This window comes from Misgurnus anguillicaudatus, chromosome 24, assembly GCF_027580225.2.
Source record: "Misgurnus anguillicaudatus chromosome 24, ASM2758022v2, whole genome shotgun sequence".
Taxonomy (NCBI): Eukaryota; Metazoa; Chordata; class Actinopteri; order Cypriniformes; family Cobitidae; genus Misgurnus; species Misgurnus anguillicaudatus.
The window spans coordinates 9,985,416-10,009,698 of record NC_073360.2 but is presented as its reverse complement, the minus strand read 5'-3'; the positions used below and the strand labels follow the sequence as shown (position 1 = coordinate 10,009,698).

Here is a 24,283-nt window from a genome sequence, read left to right as displayed (position 1 = left end):
TTAAGTAAAAGTGCAATAACAAAAAGTAAATAAAATAAAAATCTTTTATAACTTAGAAACATTTATGGAATTGTTTAATAAGTTTTACAGGTGGGTCATTCTACGGAAATGTCAAATTTTCTGTCCCTAGCCTTTACAGAAATATTACACTTGAAATTTACACTTTTTTATTTTAAAATGAAACAATATGGTATTTGAACAATTACACGTTCTTGAGCCATCAATGTAGCAATATTTGATTTTTATTAATTATTGGAATTCCAAGCACCACAGACGTGCTCGTCCCCACAGTCATGTACAGAGGGGAAATGCTTTATTTTGAGATCAAAAACAGTGTTTTCTTCCATTTAAAATACAATAATGTGCCCATAACTATCAAATATATGATGTAAATTACATTAAAAAAGAAAATTCTAAATAAATATTATAAAATGTTAGTTCTGGGCAAAGATTAATCGGATACAAAATAAAAGTGATTTTTGGCATAATATATGAGTATGTGCTGTGTGTAATTATTATGTATAAATAAATACACACACATTCATGTATGTATTTAAGAAACATTTACATGTTTATATATATTTATTTATATTTTTATACATTCTATATTAAATATACATTTAAAAAATTTATATATAAGTAAAACAATTCTGAAATGAATATATGAATGTGTGTGTGGTTAAATATACATAATAATTAGACACAGTACACGCACATATATTATGTCAAAATTCACTTTTATTTTGTATGCGATTAATCGCGACTAATCTTTGCCAAGCACTATAAAATATGTAATGAAAGTAGTGGTCCCCTTGAGTTGTGTCACTGGTGTTACCGTTTATTAAAAAAGCTTTTATTTTTTAAATAAAAATCACACTGATGACATCACTTGACTTCCTTCTTTCAATTTCCTGGAGATCTATGAAGAGAAACCCACTGTCTGTTTTCAGTTATCAGAAATCTTCTCATTTATCTCATGATTTTATATGAAGCTTTTAGTTTAAGTCACTGGTATGACCCCCTTTATTGTTTGGGAATTGCAAAAAAAAACTAGAATACAAATGGATTAAACTACTTAATTTAGTAAGTATACAATGGTTGACAACATGTGGTTTGATACTTTGCAGCAGCAATTTTGTAAAATGCAGTAATGTATGACCGATGAATAAAGTGTTGAGTGTGTTTTCCCTCCAGTACAATAGGAGGCGCTCCGCATCTCTTCAGTCTGCCGATAAACCCACTAAAGAAAGCCAGCGCTCGTGTGTGATGTGTTTATGTTTTTTAGTGTTGAGGTTTTGATGGTGAGAGATAAGATGGATGTGATGATGTGCTGTAAATCAGTAGGAACTGATCTGTCCATGCTGGATATTGATGATTTCATCACAGAAATCTCTCAGCTGAAGAAAGAGGTGGCGTTACTCGAGGCAAAGCTGAGTTTAAGAGGAGATGAAGGACTGAAGAGAGAGGTTTGTACAGCTTAAACATCATTTACCTGAATCACTGCCTGTTTGACAACATCAATTCATTTATAATCTTACTCTGTGTTGTGTTGTAAGGATGTGGATTGTTGTGAACAAACACAGGACTCGGGATCTCAGTCTGACTTTACTCTGTTATACGCTCAGGACACTACAGTGTGTGACAGTAATCAGAGCTTACAGGAGGATCAAACCTCCACAGAGTCTCTGGATTCTTTCTGTAACGCTGGAGAACAGCAGCAGATCCTGCAGACCACAATGAAGATGTGTTCAGTCAAACTGATGGACTGCCAGAACCTCAAGATTAAGATAGAAACAGAACCGACAGAAGATGAATATGAAGACTATCATAATGATTGGCATCGTGATTTTATTCCTTCAGGTATGTCTCCTTAATTGTTGTATTTTTAACTGTTATTCGAGTACCTGTTTTATAAAAGGTTTTTTTTAGTCACAATAAACAAAGACAAAAATATGTAAGGACTAGAATCTAAAGGGAGTTTAAGACATAGTTTATACTTTTTATGCAACAGGCATGTAGGCTTTAAAAAAATGACACACAAAAGTTGTTTATGTTATTCAAGAAGTGTCACCATATAATGCAACAAGGATTGTACAAACAAAAAATTTCCATTTGACTCTCCTCTACAAAATAGTGGATGGGTGATTCTCACGAAAACTTGGTTTTAAAAATGTCAAGCATGAAAATGTAAAAATTGCTTAAATTTACTTTTTTTCCCACCAGACATTGAAAAACAAAGTCTGGAGTAAATGGGAACATTAATTTAAAAACTTTTACTTATCATTTAACACTTTTTGTAACATAATTTAAAAAATTAGTCTCATTACCGCAACAGTCAGAAAACATCAACACTGACATATTTTCAAAATGACATGACAAACCTGAAAGAACATAATTTGGAGATTCTGCACATGCATTTAAAATCAAAGTATTATGCTTCTATTAATTAAATTAACATTTAATAAGCATCTGTTGCGGTAATGATAATCAAAATGTCGTGTAAGCATTCTGACAAGACAATATTTCAAATTAACTGTAAAAAAATGATCTTACCTGATAGCCATCTTGAAGTAACTGGTCCATGTGCTTGGTCACTCGAAATCAAATTTTATTAAAATTCTGTATGTGTGCTTAAACTGTTCTCAAAAAGTGTTGCGGAGGATGAGAACATCAGGCATGGACACATCATTTTCCAAATAAATTTTTCTTCATTATTATTATACATGAATATTCAGTAAATATTTTTTCTGTCATCTAAAGTAGTCTAGCAAAACATCCATTTATTTTTTTTCTTAATATTTTTGTGTTAATTTGATTAAATTACAACATAACGCATGTTCAAACACAGCCGGACACATTGCGGTAATGAGATTTTCAGCAGAAAATGAGATAACATTTCCAATTATAAATTCTTATGTTGAAATCACACATTGTGCAAGGTAGAACACAGTATTGTGTTAATTCTGATGCTTTTTAATGTTACTATATTACACATTTTAAAGCTAAAATCATTAGTGCCGTGGTGTTTCAATGGTTTCGTGAGAATCACCCGGATACTCACTTAGTAAATATATTCATGCATTGCATTTAATATATATTGTCTTTGATCGCTAAAGTGGGGGGCGAAGACCCCTGTTGAGTTTTTTAATTCTTCTACTTCCACTTATTGCATCTATGGCAAGTAGACAAGTGGGACAGACTTGAGGGTCTCGCCAGAAATATGAAGAGAAGTTGCCCATCAGTGTGAACTTTTCCCATCTGTCGTCTGATTGGTCTGATTGGTCTTTTGCAAGGACTTCTGGGTTGGTAAAGTGCGCAAAGCCTTAGGGGTGCTGAGGAGCACACTTCAAGTGTTAAAATGACAGATGTGACACCCTACGGACTCGTAGTCTAAGCGAGCATGCGCAATTTAAGGCCACGAGACCGAAAGTCCACATGAAGTGCGCCATTTGGGACAGGGCTTTGGAGTCTCCATCCAAACCCACTAGCGCCATCAACCGTATAAGTTACACTCACGTGTTTGCTTATTGCTTCTGATTCGTAAGTCCTAGAAACAATTTTCACCCTTTGAATCTCATTGGCTTGTGACAATTCAAGTGCATTACATGATGTCATTTTCCATCATAATAGTTTTCCTGCCATTTTAACTTTTCCTAGATTGTTTGTCTGATTGCCATGAAAATTGATATGTAGCATCTAGATAAACTCGAGGCAAAATGTTTTTTTTTAAAGAATTTCGATAAACCTGCATTAACAACCTTTTAGTAGATCGCAAAAATGGATTTGAGGCTGTATCTTCGCCAAACTTACGAGTATTGACACACCACTTGGTACTTAAAATGTTTAAATGTAAATGTTGTACAGGCCTATAACTTTGGCTGCGATTGACATACAGTATATTTATTGTTTCTTTGGAGTTCTAATACAAACGTTTGTCTTTATATGTTTGTTTCTTTCAGATGTGAAGATTGAGTCATGTTGTGATGGAGAAACGTCCTCAACGTCGAAAGAGCGACTGACAGCACAAACTCTTCACACATTCACCTCACAGAGACAATTAGAGAAAAAACGCACAGAACAGAAACTCTTCACCTGCAGGAAATGTAAGATCAGCTTTACTACCTTACAAGAGAAGAAACTTCATTCAGAAGAGCACAACGAGAAGACGACGACGTTTGAGTGTGGGCATTGTGGGAAGATTTTTGCCGCCTTTTGTTACATGAAACGCCACATGAGAACACACACTGGTGAAAAACCTTTCCAGTGCACTGAATGTGGCAAATGCTTCGGCGCCAAACACAATCTTGTTGTTCATAAAAGAATTCACACAGGAGAAAAACCGTACGAGTGTCCTCACTGTGACAAGAGATTCAGCCAAAAAAGCAATCTGAAAAAACACGTGCATTTTCACACCAATGAGAGACCGCATCAGTGCAGAGAGAAACCTGTAATCTGTTCTTATTGTGGGAAGATATTCACTCATCCATCTAATCTCAAAGCTCACCAGAGAATTCATACAGGTGAAAAACCTTACAAATGCTCTTACTGTGATAGGGCGTTTACTCAGTCAAGTAACTTAAAAACCCATCAGAGAGTTCATACAGGATTAAAACCTTAGCACATATGTGTAGAGAGAGTCTTCAGAATCATCAGATAAATAGAAAGTAGAAAAAATTATTTAATAAACATATTTTTGTATTAAGAGAGACTATTAATTTAATAAGTCAACAGCACTGAAGAAACATATTGTAAGTATATTCATATAAAACAAATAAAACTCCGTCTGACGGTGGTGACACTAATCTGACGGTGGTGACATTGGCCTCATTATTCCAAAATGTATACCACTCAAGTCAGTGGCTTCTTGCTTAAACTTTGTAAATATTTCGTCCAAAAAATAACAATCCTGAGCACTGTAATGAACAAATATCAAATCATAACTTCCAAAAATACAGAAAACTTGACAGAAAAGACAGAAAACCTGACGGTGGTGACATCTGACTGTGGTGACAAAAACTTAATATAGATAAAAAAAATAGATGAGTTGTTCACATTAGCCATCTTGTTTCCCCTCTGTTGCTAGCTACTTCAGACCTCTTCTTAAAAATGATAGATTTATTTCATAATCTAATATTTTTTTACAAAGATGACGATGTTGACATGTTATGGTTGTTACAGTAGCAGTGTCCAAAAATATGAGCAAGTTTAAGAGAAAATAGCAAACATCCAGGAGCTTGAGTGATCTTGAAGCATGCAGTAGAGCTGAAGGTTTGAAAATGGGGTCCTCAGGAATGCAGTTGACCCTGTAGTTGTCTGATTTTATTGCTTTTTATAAATATCTGACGGTGGTGACGAATATGTGGGACACATTTTGAGCAATCACAAAATAATTGTAAACATTGTTCAAAACTCACTAACTTTTGGCTTTTTTAATCAAGTTGAAATGATTCTCTTAAAGGTGCAGTGTGTAAATTTAAGCGGCATCTAGTGGTGAGGTTGCGAATTGCAGGTTCAGTCCACTGCTCACCCCTCGCTTTTAAAACGCATAGAGAAGCTACAGTAGCCGACACAGGACAAACATGTCATCATCGGAGACAACTTAAAAACATTTAGTCCATTAAGGGCTTCTGTAGAAACATGGTGGCACAAAATGGCGACTTCCATGTAAGCGGACCCGCGGTGTATGTAGATAAAAACATTTCATTCTAAGGTAATAAACACATAACGGTTCATTATGAAAGGTCATTATGCACCCCTGATAATATCGTTTTGTATATATGATTTTGCATTTTTGTCAAGAGATCCTTCTAAAAATTACACACTGCACCTTTAACCGAGGACAGCTGATTTTGTAGGCAATGGGCCAGCATATAATCATTAAATTAATAAAAAATAAACCTATAAAAGAACCTTACATATGTGCAAAGGACCCCCTGATTATAACATTGATTTTTTTTCTTCATGAAAATGTTATTAATTTCCAACAGAATTAGCACTTTTCTTAGTGGGACATGTTTTTGCCAAAGTTTCAAGAATCAGTGAAATATAAATTCCCACATATCTGCAATGCCTTTGATTATTTTATCAACTTCTCTGATGGGTTACACACAAACACTCGCACACACACACGCAGACAAGAAGTACCTAATCATATACATATTTCACATTTTATCATAAGTGTTTTAATGCAGTGACTTGCACTGGTCTTGGTCTTGACTTGGTCTCGACCGTTTAAAGTCTTGGTCTTGTCTCGGCCTGTCTTGGTCTTGGTCATGACTTGGTCTCGGTTTAGATGGTCTTGACTACAACACTAGGCTAAAGTACTGTGTTGTTATTTATTCTTAGCAGAGTTTACCAGAAGTTACGTGTTGACCACGGACGCCGCTTGTTTATGTCGTTACTGCTGAAACCATCTGTAAATTATTCCTGTACTATATATGAATTCCCTATAATATAATATATACCCCAAATCTAAATCCTTTTGTCCATTGTTACTGTTTTTCCTCCTCCTTCTTCTCTTTAAACGGTGGTTGGCATCCAGCTTATCCACACTCTGGAGCATAGGGGGCAGTAATGCTCCGGAGTGTGGATCCGATAATAGGTCTACTCTCTATTTTCCTTACTCCTGGTTTCCTTCTCGATTTTACAATTAAACATTGTACTATTATACATTAAATAAATACATAAAACCACATGAACCCAAACACGCACACAAAAAAAAAATTCAAATAATTTTCCACCAAAACAACTAAATACATTTTATAACATTTCCTAAATATTCTCTTACTCTGTTTTCCTACTTTTAGCCATTCATAATTTCTCCGTACCATTTCCTAATATTACCTCAAATCCTACTGTATATCCCTGAATCCTTCAGAAGTACACGTGAACAACATAATTATATTACACTGTGGTAGTGATTTTTGGATATTGTAATGCAAAAACTTACATATTTTAAACATATTTTTAACATGTTATAAAAGTTATAATATGAGTTTATAACACACACATACATACATACATACATATATATATATATAGAGAGAGAGAGATAGATATAGATAGATATATATATAGATATATAGATATATATACATTTAAGAAATGTTTAATTTATATATAGTTTTTTATTTATATAGAATATATATATATATATATATATATATATATATATATATATATATATATATATATATATATATATATATATATATATATATATATATATAAACATATATAAATGTTTCTTAAATACATACATGAATGTGTGTGCATTTATATATACATAATAATTACACAGCACAAACTCATATGTTATGCAAAAAATTACTTTTATTTTGTATGCGATTAATCTAGATTAATCTATGCCCAGCACTAATATTTTACCTTCATGACCATGGCCAACTTTTTCAATATTACGCTAAAATGTTTTTTTTTTAATACCAAAGAGACTTCTAATAAAACGAATCCTACTTGGGGGCCAAGATTTACTTATTTCAGACCTTTTTTTACCCCAAACCCACCATTTTGGCAAATGCTCATAGCTTATTAAATAAGAGCTAATACAGTGCTAAAAGATTAAACTTTGTGTTCAAACTAAGTGCACTTCAGTTCCAAGCTGTTCTCACATGTAGCCACTAGGTGGCAGGAAAGATATTTCTAAATTACGCTGACTCTGGTGCCACTTTCATGTCGTTTGAAAAATGCTTGATATAACAGCTTTACTTCTTTCTTTATACATACATATTATTCTTAATACATAATTTAAATATAATCAAATATGTAGTTTTAACATTTGCACACATTGGCGTATTAGATAATGTTTATTCCACACAAAAATAAAACCTTTTGCTTTAAAATGATCAGCTGCAAATAAGTGGGTTGGTAATTATTATTAAACAATTTATTTTAAAGTCTTTGCTTTTTGCCTTTTTTAGAAGATGCTAACTGATACATTATGTGATACATATATTATAAAAAAACTGGTATGAAATTATGAATAAATAAATGTTAAGAAAACTTATGTTTAAAAACTGGTAAAAAAATCCACAATATCATCAATGACACCCGTTGTGCTTCCCCTTCAAATCTGTACACAATGAAAACACACACAGCTTCAAAACAATGCAATTAAGTGTAAACAATAAAACACCCAAAAGACTTTCAGCAGAAAATGATTATTACGGTCTGATTAAAAAAACATCAAACTCAAAGTGAACCCCGTCTCCCTCGGTGAATATAAAGGAATATTCATTTCTGCCATGAAACCTCAGCATCCCTCAGTTAACCCCCAATTTCCATTTTCAATCTCATCCACCCACCCATTTATTTTATGGTGTAAGATATTCGTTCTGCTCCTGCATGTGTAGTCATTACCACAGGCTATTAATGTCATTACCCGACCATTAGTTTACTGGCTTTACTGGAGACCCAGCAGAAGTGGCCCAGTGGAATGAATCTGATGGTAAGCGGTTTCATCTGATGTATAAGTGCACATCAGTTAAAGAGTATGAGAGATAAAAATTCATGTCTGGTTTAAATATATTTTTCAAAAAAGCCTTTTTTGTACGCTCAATCTGATTATTAACACCATGATAACGTTGTTCCTACAGTAATGTTTTAATTGAAGAGCACATATTTTCTGATTCACTATTTTACACATCCTTTACTGTTTGTTAGTATGTTAAGTCTTTGGTGAAGAAGTGGGATTACAATAAGAGGCGTTATTAAGAAATACCATTAAAGACTTTGTTTTCTTGAGACAGCTTAAAAATTGCTTTGTTTTTAGGGATGGGATGTTCAATTTGTACAGAACTGTCATATTGACTTTCTTAATTACGTTGTGGTTTGGCAGCTCAACAGTTCATCAGAAAACCCAGATTAACCCTCAAACGCTCATCGTTTTGTTTACACTATTGGCCCTTGGGGTCTATATGATCCTAAAATTGAAAGCATAATTGTAAGAAAAATATACATGTTCAATCATACAAATAATATATAATTTTTTGTTTTCTTGTCATCTATACAATAAAGCTGTGTTTTGGGAGATTTGAAGTACTGTTATACCCGTTTACCACTCAATTCCTCAACTACACCATTAGCTTGCCTGTAAAATATCAAATTTTTATGAAAAATTAACATAAATTATGATCTAAATTTGATTTAAATTGTTTTTAGATATTGATCTAGATGTTATGTGTTGAATTAGACTATTTGGTGTTTAGAAAAAAAAACAGTTTTATGGTTACAGTTTAGGAAATAAATCATTTCGACCAGCAGATGCCCATAGGGACCCTTTCATTTTACTGTGTGTGGCCAACTGCTCAACATCAATACTTTAGTGATACATTTTGTGAATTTATGTTTATATAAACACTAGAAAGGACATCAAAAAGAAATATTATTTCAAATAGTACAATTTTTTGTAGTTTTTGATGCATTTTGAAATGTCTGTTTTTACAAAATGCCACAGAAATTTTACTGAATGTGTGTGTGTGTGTGTGTGTGTGTGTGTGTGTGTGTGTGTGTGTATGAAAATTGTGTGTGTGTGTGTGTGTGTGTGTGTTTGTGTGTGTGTGTGTGTGGTTGTTTGTGTGTGTGTGTGTGTGTGTGTGTGTGTGTGTTTGTGTGTGCGCGCGCGCGTGCGTGCGTGCGTGTTTGTGGCTTTGTCTTTTTGTGTGTGTCTCTGTCTTTATGTGTGTGTAAGTTTTACTGTGTCTTTGTGCGTGCGTGCGTGCGAGTGTGTGTGTGTGTGTGCGTGTGTGTGTGTGTGTGTGTGCGTGTGTGGGCATGCACACACCTATGTGAGCATTTTACATCTTTGTTTTGCATCTGTGGCAAGTTTTGCCAAATTCTGTAAAATAAAATGCTCTCTGTGGCAGTCATACCTGTATGTGTGATTGAGCATGTCTTTTCTATATTGCATTTGTGCTCTAGTACCAGGCCTACCTTTCTGTGTAAAAATTTTCAGATTTATTCAGGATGCATTGATTTTATTTGATGAATAACAAGAAAAAATGATTTATTTTGCATTTCCCATTTATTTCAATTGGGGTCATTTTTACCCCCAAAGGGCCTCTTTTGGGGATTTTTTTAACACCTCTTTAGAACGACCGAATCAAGCCCAGTTATTTTTTATATGAATCTTGACAAAAAGATAAAAAGTCACAAAATCTTATTCCACTGAGATGAAGGGAACCATGTTTTTTAACTAAATAAAAGTGGCTTGGGGGTAAGATTGACCCCAAGGTACTTATTAGGGTATTTTATACCTTAAGAACAGCCGAATCAAGCCCAGTTTTTTGTGTATGTAAAGATAGTTATTTAGGAAAAGTCACACAATTTTAAATCTCTGAGATGAAGAGAACCCTTTTTTTAACTAATGAAATGTCGTTTTAGCATAATTGAAAGAAAAATATAAATTTTCAATAATACAAATAATATATAATTTTTTGTTTTCTTGTCATCTATACAATAAAGCTGTGTTTTGAGAGATTTGAAGTACTGTTATACCCGTTTACCACTCAATTCCTCAACTACACCATTAGCTTGCCTGTAAAATATCAAATGTTTGTGAAAAATTTACATAAATTATTATCTAAATTTGTTTGAAATTGTTTTTAGATATTGATCTAGATGTTATGTGTTGAATTAGACTATTTGGTGTTTAGAAAAAAAAAACTTTTATGGTTACAGTTTTTTGAAAATGAAATGAAATGTCGGGGTCATATAGACCCCAAGGACCGTTTGAAAATCCATTATGAATGGGTTAATAATATAGTGCGGTCTGCCTAAAAATGTGTGATCTTTCCAGATGCAGCTGCAGCTGTGTTTGCATATTGAAGTCAGTCAGTGTATGGTTTATATCCATATACATCTCATAGTGATGACCCGTCAGGGCTACGTCTGGAGAATATAACAGTGTTGAGCTGAAGGTTCATCATTGAAAGATTAAATTTGATGAAACTGTGACCACTTTCTGTAGATAATACACAAGAGGAATTTGGACTTAAACCAACACAGTTTCATCTGCAGCTTTATACATATGACAGTATGAGTACATCAGGTTGACATTATACATTTTGCAGAAGGTTTTGTCTAAAATCACTTACGGTGCATTCAAGCTACAGTTTCTATTTCATTTTTATATTTCAACATTTGTAATACTAATGCAATGCTTTACCAAGTGAGCTACAGGAGCAGCCATCACATTTTAAGGAATTAAAAGTATGGTTCATGAAGTAAGATATTTTGCTAAATGATGGTAAACACACAGTTGAACGTAAACATTGGCCTCCAAAGTATTTGTTTTTCCTACTATGGAAGTCAATGGGTATCGTCAACTGTGTGTTGACCATCATGAAGCAAAATATCTTACTTTGTGTTAAGCAGAAGAAAAACTCATACAGGATTTTCATTTTTTGGCTAAATTGTCCCTTTAACCTAAACAGCAGCTTGATCAATCCATATCTAGGACCATTTTGATGGACTTATTTGACTTAGCAACCACCCAGAACATCTTAGCAACCACCAAAAATAGACACTATAGGACTTTTGCATCACTCACTTTTTCTGCAGAAAATGAAAAACTAAGATCCATAGACCTAAAGAGGATTGCATTATCCATATGTTAGCTTCAGAGATGACTCGTCTAATGCAGATTAATGTGAAAAACTGTTGCCTGTATTGAATGTAACAATATAAAAATAAAACTTTCATCTGCTGCCGGTGGAGAAAATCGCAGAGAGAAAAGCTTGTTAACTTGACCCCAATGTGTCAACTGATCAGACGCGCACCTCAAACTACAGACGATCCCGAGCAATATCAGCGTGAGAATAAGATCTTACATGCGACTGAAACACTTAGCAATAAAAGATTGAGCTCTCTCAGAAGTGAGGAAGAGCACACACAAAAGTCTTCTTCAGTAAAGGAATCATGGGTTTGGATTTTAGTTGTTGGTCTGGTCTGGTCTAAAATAATGATTCAACAAGAAACTACAGTTCATTTTGATCTATCGCACAACAGCTCTTTGAATATGTTTTTGCTGCATTTGCACCAAACACTCATCTCAGATCGCCTTTGAGTTCGACTTCATTTAATTTAAGAATATTATTCTCTGTTTTTTTCTTGCTTTTGCAGTTTCACCCAACCAAAGGTAGCAATATTGCACAACGTTTTGCAACTTGGTTGAACTACAGTGAAGTAAATTCTGGTGGAAAGTGATGTTAGTTCATATCCTCTTTACTATTCACCCAGTGAACTTCTCGTTGTGTTAGTATTGGGTTTTACATTTGTAATTCTTTTCCCTATTTGTTGTTTTGCATTACACCTCCCGGCTGACCCAACGGGTCACAGTCGGTAGACAGATTTTTAATCAGCTTGATATTGTATGTAGATATTGTATAATCAGATGCACCTTTTCAGTGAAAGCAAACAGCTCTAAAGATGGATGAAAAGAGCCTTTTTAGTTTGCAACAACCTTTGAATTCCTAATTGCAAAACATGAGGTGCTAAAAGTTTTTTTCTTTTCTTTTTTGCAGTGATGCCACATAAGAAGTGATTTAGGTTTGCTAAACAAGAACCCTTTTAGTCAAATGTTCTTTAAAGAAGCTTTTCTTTCATAGTACAGGGTAACCTTTTCATAGATACAGGTCATTGAAAGTGCTTGAATCTATTTTATGCAAGATGTTTTCTGGAAAAAAATCCATATTATTATTCCCTGTGTAGTGTAAGATAATATCATAAAAATTCTAGACTTTTTAAGCACACGTGCTAAACTGTTCGCTTTAAATGCTTATATCTTCTGTATGTGAATGTTAAATCATACCAAAATACTTTTTTACATAGTTGTGTTTGACACATGAAAACGTCTCGGGTTACGTATGTAACTGTTGTTCCCTGAGAAGGGAACAAGGCGCTGCGTCTCTCTTGCCATACTTCCTGCGTCCCTGTAAGGGCCGATTCACACCGGCTGCGTGGCGTGTGCGTCTCAGCTGCGTGTCGTGTCCGTTTTTATTTAGGCTCCCATGTTAGCAGGTTTGACAATTCACACCGCCTGCATGACACGCGCGGCTTGAGCCCCGCCGAAAATGCGGGCATGCTAGGAATAGGACCGACGCCTATTTTTCACGCCACACGCAAGCGTCTTGGAAGCGTTTCCAGGCAAAATATATGTCACCTATAGCAACAGCAGTGCGTAAGCGCTGCGTCAGGCATGCTTCTGGTATGTACAGACACAGAAAACGCGACGCAGCCGCAACGCAACTGACATGCAACAGATACTCCACGCAGCCGGTGTGAATCGGCCCTAACACCGTCTTTGGCAATAGGCTTGTTTGAGATGCAGCTTGCCTTGCCTGAAATTCAGATGAGAGCAGACGCCTGCAGTGAGGGGAGGAGTGAAAAAAAGAGCTTTTAAGTCAGACACTTCACCAATCTCGCAGTCCAGTCGACTACAAACGTCAGCAGAGGCAAAGATCACGTTCACGTATTTTATCGCGGATTAAATAGATGCAACTTTAATACCAATAAATGGATTTACATAAAGATGTGTATAAGGAGAATCAACGAAGGTGAACTCTTCGTTACTGGAAAAGGTTATGTTGGGATGAATAAATCTAAGTCTACTGCGTCCGCCTCTCCATGATCGCGAGCGTTATTTTGCACACGTCAGCGTGACATCAGAGCAAGTCAGACATAAGCCAGACACTTTTCTAACCGACATGCATCTTGCGCTGATCACCGTTGATCGATTCTGCGCAGAATTTGCTCATCTCAAACAAGCCTAATATTTCAGATAGCGATATACTTCCTGGCTCTCGCATCACCCTGTCTTTGTCGTTAAGCCTCCCATTGGTTAAATTGTATAGACATATTCAGAGGCACTTACCCTTGGAGGCGTCCCAAAGTGTTACCGCAGTGACGCAGCGTGAGTTTCCTTGAAAGGAAACTAACAATGTATCTTAAAAGGTAACATGATGTAACCTTGCTCTCACTTGAAATGTGTCCCCACATTAAGTCCTTGAATTTGAGGGTATTGGACTTGGAAAGTCCTTGAAAGGTCCTTGAATTTGAAGTTAACTTAGGTGTGGGAACCCTGTAGTAGTCTACCTTGTTCATACTGTCAGTCCATATCCGATTTTGGTGCATATCTGATTTGACAGACTCACTGTCCATATTGTCTATCATAACTATTTAAATCCAGTCTGTGCGTCCGGTTTCAATGGCAATGACATCATGCTGGAACAATAATCTGCCTCGACGTCTGACGTTGTAGAAACTATATTCCCCAAATACATGGACTTTCCCAAACACCCCAATCACTTCGTCAGAAATGGACTGTTCCAAAGTTCGCCTTGGGGTTGCGTTTACGTGACGTCATGTGACGTCAGGGTGGCCGTTCGTGCCGGTTCCGCCGGACGCGTCCCGGGCATGTTTTCGGGTTCGTTCTCCGGAAGTCCCGCGCATACGTCATCGAGGTTCTCACATTTCAGTTAAAATCCATTAGAAAATTAAGATTTATTTCTTTTAAGACACACAGTCATTGTAGTTTCATTCTTACCTTGAAATGTAACGGTTGCTTTTCTGAAATCAAACCCGAAATATTAAACCTTGATGACGTATGCGGTCGACCAACGCGACTTCCGGAGAACGAACCCGAAAACATGTTCAGGACGTGTCCGGCGGAACTGGCACGAATACTTCAATTTACAATCCTATCTATCTGTCCGTTCTGTGTATTTAGGTCAGATTCGCCACACCACTAGATGGTGGTAAAACTCCATGTCCATGATTTCAAACGCGTTAACACGTGATTTACGTGTTAACACGCACTTACGCGTTAACACGTAGTGCGTGTTAACATGTGATTTACGCGTTAACATGTAGTGCGTGTTAACACGTATTTTTAACACGTTTTTGCCCTGTTGGCCTTCCATAGAATGGCCACCCTAGTCACGTGACGTGACAGCATGACGTAACAAAAAAACTACACAAATGCGATCAGAGCAGTCAGACAGAAATTGATTTTTCGGAAATGCAAAAACCACCTCTGGATGTAGCCTGAAACAGATTTAATGTGTTTTTGGCGTTTGGTTTATATCCAATCAGATAAGCACCAAAATCGGATTTGGACTGACAGCGTGAACAAGGTCTAAGTAATCTTTCTTCATTACAAATAACCTTTAAGGAACGTTCTGTGTATATGGAACCATACTGCCGCCAAAGGACATTTTATGAACCTTTATATTTAACAGTGCACACTATTTTCAACCCAGCATTGGGTTAACAAGGGACAAACGCAGCTGTTGGGTCAAATTAACCCAGAAAATGTTTATACAACCCAGCATTTTGGGTCGAAACAACCCAACAGTCTGGGCTCATCTTTTTTGACCCAGCGCTGGGTTGAAAATAACCCAGCTTTTTTAGAATGTAGGCATTCAGGTCTGACTCTATGTAATCCCTACTTTTTATGATCCAATCAATTCAAAGTCCCTGCATTTGTCTTTCCAAATATCATGTTTCGCTACTCCATATGTCACATTACATAAGTGAAACGGGTTCCCGATTGTGTTTGATGTTGATTTTAATATGCAAAAAGGTGCCTCCGGTCTACACAGAGCAGAGTTATGAATTCTGTCTGAAGAGAGGTTGTCATCCAGGTGTTAATGAGCAGACAGATAAAATGAACAACGTCAAACAATTTTAAATAACGCTGCTATATTTGCGACTAATTAAATGTAAATGGGTCATTTTGATGCTTGAGGAAAATAAAAAATATGCATGGCTTCTGTATGTGACAAGCAGAGACATGATTCCCAATTTGAATAAGAGTAAAGGAATGACAGACATTTCTAACTAGATTTTTAAAGTGTGCAATAATGTTTTTTTTTAGTTTTAATGTGAGAATAAGTCTGTTTTTCCATGTTTAAACTTGTGAGTAATAAAAAGTTTAATGGTAATGTACCAGCGCTAGCAGAATATGACAACTGCCTACTATATAATGACAATCAGTTTTACACACATGCAGGTGTTACAGGTCATAGGGCAGTAAACTTTCAATGTGACACATTTTATTTCCACCTTTAATGGAAATAATTATGAATCCGATTATGATATGACTGTATACAAAATACAATCCAGTAAAGATTTTTTTAATTATATCTAGCCTTAATAGCCCAGTGTACATAAAACATAATAAGAAACAGATTTTATTTACAAACATAAAATGAATCAAATAATACATGACTCGTTGTCTTTTAAACACAATGTTGCAATAAGATAAAAACATATTTCATCAGAACATATATTGTACTTTATTTCTAGCATATATGTAGAAAGGATCGAGCTTCAAACAAAATAACCAATATAGAGATATTATCCATGAATATTATTGCATTTTACAAAGTATACACTTAAAAAAAATAAAAATGGTGCCAAATAGTACTAAAAGCTTGTAGGGGAACCATTTTTAGCGCTATATACCACCTCTGTAGAACCATAAGTGGTGCTAAAGCATGACTATAGCACCACTTATGGTTCAACATATCACAATATGGCTCTTCACATATCTGTTTGGCAATAAAATGGTTCCCCTATATATGATCACGAGCCTGTGAACCACTTTTAGTGCTGTTTAGCACCATTCGTTTTTGTGAATAGTGTATAAATATAAACAACTACACAATAGTGTTGAGAACATACAGTACAGAACCTTTTGGAAATACTTTACTTGAAGTCTGTAGATATATGATGTAATTACAAAGCTACTCATTATACATACAAATTATATTGCATTCCTGATGTCTTATAATACATATTATAATGCATTTTAATGTTACATAAATAATAGTATTTATATTAAAAATACATATTCTTACTTTATGCATTTATTATAAATCGATGCAACAAAAAAGTTTATCAGGTTTTTGTTATTGTTACAGTCCTTCTTAAAGTGGCACAGAAAATGTGTAAATGTTTTCAAAGAGATCAAGATGTAGGTTATTATAAGAAATTAAAAGCATAGTTCACCTAAAAATAAAAAATCTGTCATTATTTACCCAAAAAGGAAGATATTTTAATCAATGTTTGTAACCAACATTGACTTCCAAAGTATTTTTCTTCCTTATATGGAAGTCAGTGGCGCTCCCATTTCCTGCTTGATCACAGATATCCTCCTTTAATTAATTCAGGTTTGTAACAATTTAAGTAAATGATGACAGAATTTTTAATTCTGGGTAAATTATCTCGAAGAAAAATCTTTTTTGGTATTAACTCTTTCCCCACCATTGACGAGTTATCCCTTCAATTTAAGAGAAAACATTTCCCTGCCAATGACGCTTTCCTAAAGTTATGCCGTTCTTACCCAATTTATAAAAATAAAAAAAACGAAGCAAAAACTAACCAACATTTTTACATTTTTACTGTGATCATTGTTCTGAATCTGATCTCTGCACTGCGAAAAATTATTTTCAAGAAAAAATGTTCTTAGTATTTTTTGTCTTGTTTTCAGCAAAAATACCCAAAAATTCCCAAATTAAGATGACTTTTCCTGATGAGCAAAACGACCCAAGAAAACAAGTCGTGTTTCTAGACCAAAAATACTACATTTAAGTGAATTTGTGCATAAAACAAGCAAAAAACTCAGCCACTGGGGCGAGCAAAACAATCTTGATAATTTTTCTTAAACACTAAATTCAAGAAAATGTTAAGAAAAATTTGCTCACCCCATTGGCAGACTCCTTGGCTTGTTTTATGCACAAAATCAATCAAATCCAATATTTTTGGTCTAAAAACACGACTCACACTCTTGGGTCGCACTGCTCATCAAGAAAAGGCATCCCAATCCAAGAATCTCCAGATATTTTTTACTGAAAACAAGACAAAACACCAAGAACATTTTTTCCTGAAAATCATTTTTTTGCAGTGTAACAAACATCCTTTACAAAAATGCAATTATTTCAGCTTTTTGCTCAAAATTTGGTATTTTTAAAGAAAATTTTATATTTAATAGGTGATAAAAAGAGAACAAGGATGAAACATTTTTTCCCCGTTTTGTTTGTTAGTTTAAAAGCAGAGGGTCTGTTCTTTCATTTGATATATTTGTATGTTTATTATAGAAGAAAAATTTTCCTGGAAGGCATTTTGTGAAACTTTTGTAAAAATCACAAAAAATGCTGATGGGCAACTTTTTGAAAAAAGGCTGGTGGAAAATGAGTTAAAAATACTAGTAAATTGAGGAACGCCAATCTTAGCAAATCGTGTTGCATGATGCATTTAAATTCTCTCCTCCCATACATTTTGCATCTGAAAGAGAAACTCCTACAAATGCATACCCAGGTAAAAAAGTACTTTAGTGTATTAGAAATATGATTGAAGTACATAAAGTATAAAACAAGTATGCTTCTACTTGTGCTTTATTTAAAGAGTATTTAATATGTACTTTTTAAAAGTATACTTTTAGTGTAAGCACAAAATGTACTTAAACACAATTAAAATTTGCGCTACAATGCCTTTTTAAAGGTGCAGTGTGTACATTTTAGCGGCATCTAGTGGTGAGGTTGCGAATTGCAGCAAACGGCTCAGTCCACTGCTCACCTCTCGCTTTTGAAACACATAGAGAAGCTACAGTAGACACCACTGGACAAACATGTCATCATCGGAGACAACTTTGGGCTTCTGTAGAAACATGGGGGCACAAAATGGCGACTTCCATGTAAGAGGACCCTCCTGTATGTAGATAAAAACGTCTAATTTTAAGGTAATAAACACATAATGGTTCATTATGAAAGGTCTTTATACACCCCTGATCATATAGTTTTGTATATTATTTTGCATTTCTGTCAAAAGATCTTTCTAAAAATTACACCCTGCACCTTTAAGTATATTTCCATTAGAATGGCGATACAATGCAATTGTACTGTAAGTGTGCTTAATTGCTCATGAATCTTGATTTTCAGTAGTGTATTTTAGTGCACTTGAAGTTGAAAAAAGTTTTATTGTATTTACACTTGAAGTGTAGCCAAATAAATGTTAAGTTCAAGTTATTACATAATTCAATACACTTAACTATACTTGGATTTGACGAAAATGTAGAAAATATATTACTTAGTGCACTTTTTATAAAGTATATTTTTAATAGAATTGTTTTTTCACCTGGATATGCAATAAGGTTAGTCGCAAAAACAACTGTGCGTCCATGCCCTTTTCAGTGCTATTTTTTCACTGTGTGTCTTTGGTAAATCCTGACAGTAGTTTTTAACAGCAAAAGAGGTGCTGGTGCAAGCTAAATCTGGTCTTTAATGCTTTAAAAATAGCTGTTAAACATTACATATATACAGACTTCAAGCACAGTCTTTTTATACCTGAACCATAGCTTACCATTACAATATCAATTCAAGAGAAAGAGACATAAAGAAATAAGTACACAACATTGGTCATAAAAACGAACCTTGGTCCTTCTGAGTTTAACACTCTGTGGCTTTTAAGAAAGCAGTGAATGTACTGTATAGAGTCATGTTTCTTCGCTCACAGACGTTCATGAGCAATAAGAGTTTTTATGACTGTAGAGTACTGGAGAACTCGAGTAGCAGTAATGGAGGAAAGATGTCACGTCTCTACTGGGTCTAAGGCATCTGTCCGTCTTTAGACTGTTATCGGTTCTTTTAATACGGGTATTGCTTTTGTTTCTTCCCAGCGAAACAGGCGAGCCAAGTGCACAGTAACATGGCGGAGGCTGCACCTGCACCTGTGCAGTAATACGCCCAGCCGATCTGACAAGAGCCTGAGGATAAATGAAAAAGATGTTGACAACAGTGTATAGTCAATACACAGGGTTTATTTTACCCTCAACAGTTATACGACAGTGTGGATGTTATTATATTTAAATAATCTGAAAATGTCAAATGATGTATTATTAATACTTTGAAAAATGTGGTTATGTAGGTTAAAATGACCCCAAAAATAGATATGTCATATGTGTCATATATACATTGCATAACACAATATAAAACAAATAATGTATTTGGGTGATTCTCACGAAACGATTAAAACACCACGGCACTAATGATTTTAGCATTAAAATGTGTAATATAGTAACATTAAAAAGCATCAGAATTAACACAATACTGTGTTCTACCTTGCACAATGTGTGATTTCAACATAAGAATTTATAATTGTAAATTTTATCTCATTTTCTGCTGAAATTCTCATTACCGCAATGTGTCCGGCTGTGTTTGAACATGCGTTGTGTTGTAATTTAATCGAATTAACACAAAAATATTAAGAAAAAAAATAAATGGATGTTTTGCTAGACTACTTTAGATGACAGAAAAAATATTTACTGAATATTCATGTATAATAATAATGAAGAAAAATTAGGAAAATGATGTGTCCATGCCTGATGTCCTCATCCTCCGCAACATTTTTTGAGAACAGTTTAAGCACACATACAGAATTTTAATAAAGTTTGATTTTGAGTGACCAAGCACATGGACCAGTTACTTCAAGATGGCTACCAGGTAAGATCATTTTTTTACAGTTAATTTGAAATATTGTCTTGTCAGAATGCTTACACGACATTTTGATTATCATTACCGCAACAGATGCTTATTAAATGTTAATTTAATTAATAGAAGCATAATACTTTGATTTTAAATGCATGTGCAGAATCTCCAAATTATGTTCTTTCAGGTTTGTCATGTCATTTTGAAAATATGTCAGTGTTGATGTTTTCTGACTGTTGCGGTAATGAGATTTTTTAGGACAAATTTTTTAAATTATGTTACAAAAAGTGTTAAATGATAAGTAAAAGTTTTTAAATTAATGTTCCCATTTACTCCAGACTTTGTTTTTCAATGTCTGGTGGGAAATAAAGTAAATTTAAGCAATTTTTACATTTTCATGCTTGACATTTTTAAAACCAAGTTTTCGTGAGAATCACCCATTTACAGTTCAAGTTGCATATGTATGAGCCTATCTTTGACATGACTTTCCTATCCATTGAACTTGTAAGTCTATGTTGCTGATGTTTCAAATTGTAGTGCTGTCCACCTCACAGATCTTCAATGTGTGATGCTCCACAGACTCTTATTTGGACTGAGGTCAGAGGATCATGGTGGATTTTTTCTTATTTTAAGCCCATATGAATAAAAATAATCAGGGTCCGGCATGTAAAGACGACATGATTCCTTTCATATTCGAAAAACCATATTTTAGGAACTCCACATATCTCTCAGAGGTCCTTTTGACCCCCCCAGAGACCCTACCATCTTACTTTCTCAATATTTCAGTCCAAATCATTACTCTGGCACCTCTCCCTAATGTTACAGTCTTGTTTGAAGATGGTGGCTATTCACCTACAATCCAGAATGACATTCATCTACATCAGGGATGGGCAACTTCGGTCTTGGAGGGTCGGTGTCCTGCAGAGTTTAGCTCCAACTTGCCTCAGCACACCTGCCTAAAACTGTCTAGTATGCCTAGTAAGCCTTAATTGGTTGCTTCAGGTGTGTTTAATTATAGTTGGAGCTAAACTCTGCAGGACACCGGCCCTCGGTGTATTATGGCATGATGATAAATAAAACGGTTTTCTGACATCACAAAGGGAGCCAAATTTCAATTACCTATTGTTTTACATACTTGAATGGTTTACCAAAACTAAGTTACTGGGTTGATATTTTACACATTTTCTAGGTTGATAGAAGCACTGGGGACCCAATTATGGGCAAACATGGAAAAAACATGGAAAAAGTCAGATTTTCATGATATGTCCTCTTTAAATACATGTTTGCTTCTTTCCAGGGGCTTTTTATTTCTGTCTTTCCTATAAAGAATGAATCTGATATTTTCCTTAATAATATAAATAATTATAATTCATTACATTTCTATAGCGCTTTTCTGTAGCAGCACGCAAAGCACTTTTCATATGAAACGGGGAGTCTTCTCATCCACCAATGTGCAGCATTAACCTGGATGATGGGACAGCAGCCATATTGCACCAGAAGGGCTTACACACCAGCTTATTAGTGAAGAGGTGATATAGCCAATCAGTATATGGGGATGATTAGTAGGCCAATGGGCAAATTTTGGCCAGAATGCCGGGGAACACCCCTACTCTTTTCAAAGAACATCCTTTAATGTTTTTGGTTTACCGTCTCAACCGAATGACAGTGATTTTTGACAGTATACTCTGTGCCCATCACTATATGGGGGTGTTAGGACCCACACAGACCACAGGGTCTCACTAACACATCTACCAGTAGCAACCTGGTTTTCCCAAGAGGTCTTCCATCCTTAAAAAGCCTTCATATAGTCAAATACTTCTGTACTGTAAAATCTTTTAATAGTTCAATTATTTCTGTTCAGTTCCAACAAATATATAAATTGTTATATGACATAAATAGCTTTTTTGAAGATAATGCAAAATTTGGTCATACCCATTTTGTATGAGAACTATAATAATGTGTAACTTTTCAAGTAGGTTTCCCCAGGGGTGCCACTAAGGGGAAAAAGTTAGGACGGTTCTAAGGGCCCACGCACTTTTGGGGCCCCTAAAGATAATTGTTTTATTAGTAACAGTACTAGTAGTAATGTAATTGATATTATAAATGTACAGTACTGTGCAAAGGTCTTAGGCCAACATGCCAGAATAAGATTAGTTGTTTTTGCAATGTAATAGTGATCATATATAATTGTTTCTCAGTCTCTTTAATAAAATACATCCAGAAAATACAGGAAATGTGTCTGTAGTATTATAAACTGTATAAAGATGTAAACTGATGTGTCAAGTTTTTAGGGTAAACTCCCCTTCCACTTGAGCAATAGCAGGAAACTGCTATTTATAGATTATAATTTTAATGAAAATGAGTCTTTTTAATTCATTCTGCTCAAAAACGTTCAAGATGTGTTTAGTGCCAAGAGAGGTTGCACTAAACACCAACAATGCCTAAAGAAGACATTTACTCCTGAAAATTTTATTTTTTTGTACATATTTCCTGTATATTCTGTTTGTAGCTTAATAAAATAGATTAAACAATAAATATGGATGGACATTAAAGACAGAGAGAAAGAGAAAGAAAGTGCTGACAATTACTCAATATTTATTAAAGAAAGGCAACTTAACATTATATATAATTTATTATATATAAAAAAATATTCATTGAATTTAATCAATTTTTTAAGGTAAGTGGTTGCAAACAATTTATTTAAGCTGCATTTAAACAAAAAAGATTAGTAAAGTAAAATAAAATATAAAACTTTTGTTTAAATGTAGCTTAAATACATTGAGTGCAACCACTTACCTTAAAAAAATTATTAAATTCAATGAATCATTTTTTCAGTGTTCTTTCTGCCGTAATGTTGGCATCAGTAATAGCCAACTACTAACAGTACCAATGGTCAATTCAATAGGTTACGTTTATCACTGCTAAAAATTAGAAGGATATCATTTTGTCCAGATATAGATCTTGAATTTGTATTCACTTGCCAGCATTCTCCTGTTAGTAAATATGGCTAGTGGACTTATACACGTGAGACTCTGCCTGTGAAAATCAGACTAAAGTGTCAAATATAAGTGTGAGATAAAGAGCATCACAGTTTGATTTCAAGCATTTATTTCACTATGATTTCAATTACTGACATGAACTTACTCAGTTAATATTAAATATATCAAAGTTTATATTTTCACAGAATTTTCTTTACATTATGTTGAATGATTTTATGTAGAAAACAACAAATCAAAAATAAATACTTTAGCTGGGGTTTCACAGGCAGGCTCACAATTATCTAGATGAAGCAAAAGGTTTTTGGGTTAAGGTCCATGAACACCATATCATGTATATTTAATCTTTGTTTAAAAATGTAAAAAAATTAGCATTTTCTCTGAATATTTGATTACTATACTGTATTTTTCTATTAAATTTACATTTGCATAATAAATCATCTTACAGCAACAGACATGGTTGGTTTCTGACTAAACATTGATTATAGTGGTCAAAAACAATAGCAAATGTTATAGGTATGTATTATTAAATTGCAGCAGCACACAAAGATTTTAAATAGCTAGGTTGGCTTGTATTTTTGATGCAAGTGGTAGGGGGCCCAACCTCATATTCTTTCATTGGGCCCAGCATTGCTAGTGGCGCCCTTGGGTTTCCATGAAATCTCCCTAGAAACTAATGAATAAACTTGTTTGAGATTGATACCATATAGCTAAAAAGATATGAGAAATAAAACAAAAAAAGTTCTTAAACTGAATGTTTTTTGAAATCTTACTGATATGTGATGT

The 24,283-nt window shown here is 34.5% G+C and overlaps 2 protein-coding genes across 3 annotated transcripts in view; one reads left to right on the top strand and one right to left on the bottom strand.

Annotated features, from left to right (window-relative positions):
• The first annotated feature begins 1,206 nt into the window (after positions 1-1,206).
• LOC129437661 (uncharacterized) lies at positions 1,207-4,807 on the top strand. 2 transcript variants are annotated; one of them, XM_055195929.2, is made up of 3 exons: positions 1,207-1,466; positions 1,626-1,860; positions 3,960-4,807. In XM_055195929.2, exons 1-3 carry the CDS (start codon positions 1,275-1,277, stop codon positions 4,616-4,618), a joined length of 1,086 nt encoding a protein of 361 aa, XP_055051904.2. In that variant the 5' UTR covers positions 1,207-1,274; the 3' UTR covers positions 4,619-4,807. The 2 variants fall into 2 exon arrangements, with proteins under 2 accessions (XP_055051904.2, XP_055051903.2); XM_055195928.2 differs by having other exon boundaries at positions 1,557-1,860.
• A 13,340-nt stretch (positions 4,808-18,147) lies between these two features.
• LOC129437660 (LHFPL tetraspan subfamily member 6 protein) overlaps positions 18,148-24,283 on the bottom strand; it is a 102,659-nt gene continuing 96,523 nt past the window's right edge. The window contains exon 4 of the mRNA XM_055195927.2: positions 18,148-19,780. Within this exon, the coding sequence (XP_055051902.1) occupies positions 19,662-19,780 (119 nt within the window). The 3' untranslated portion in view covers positions 18,148-19,661. The remainder of the gene's footprint in view (positions 19,781-24,283) is intronic.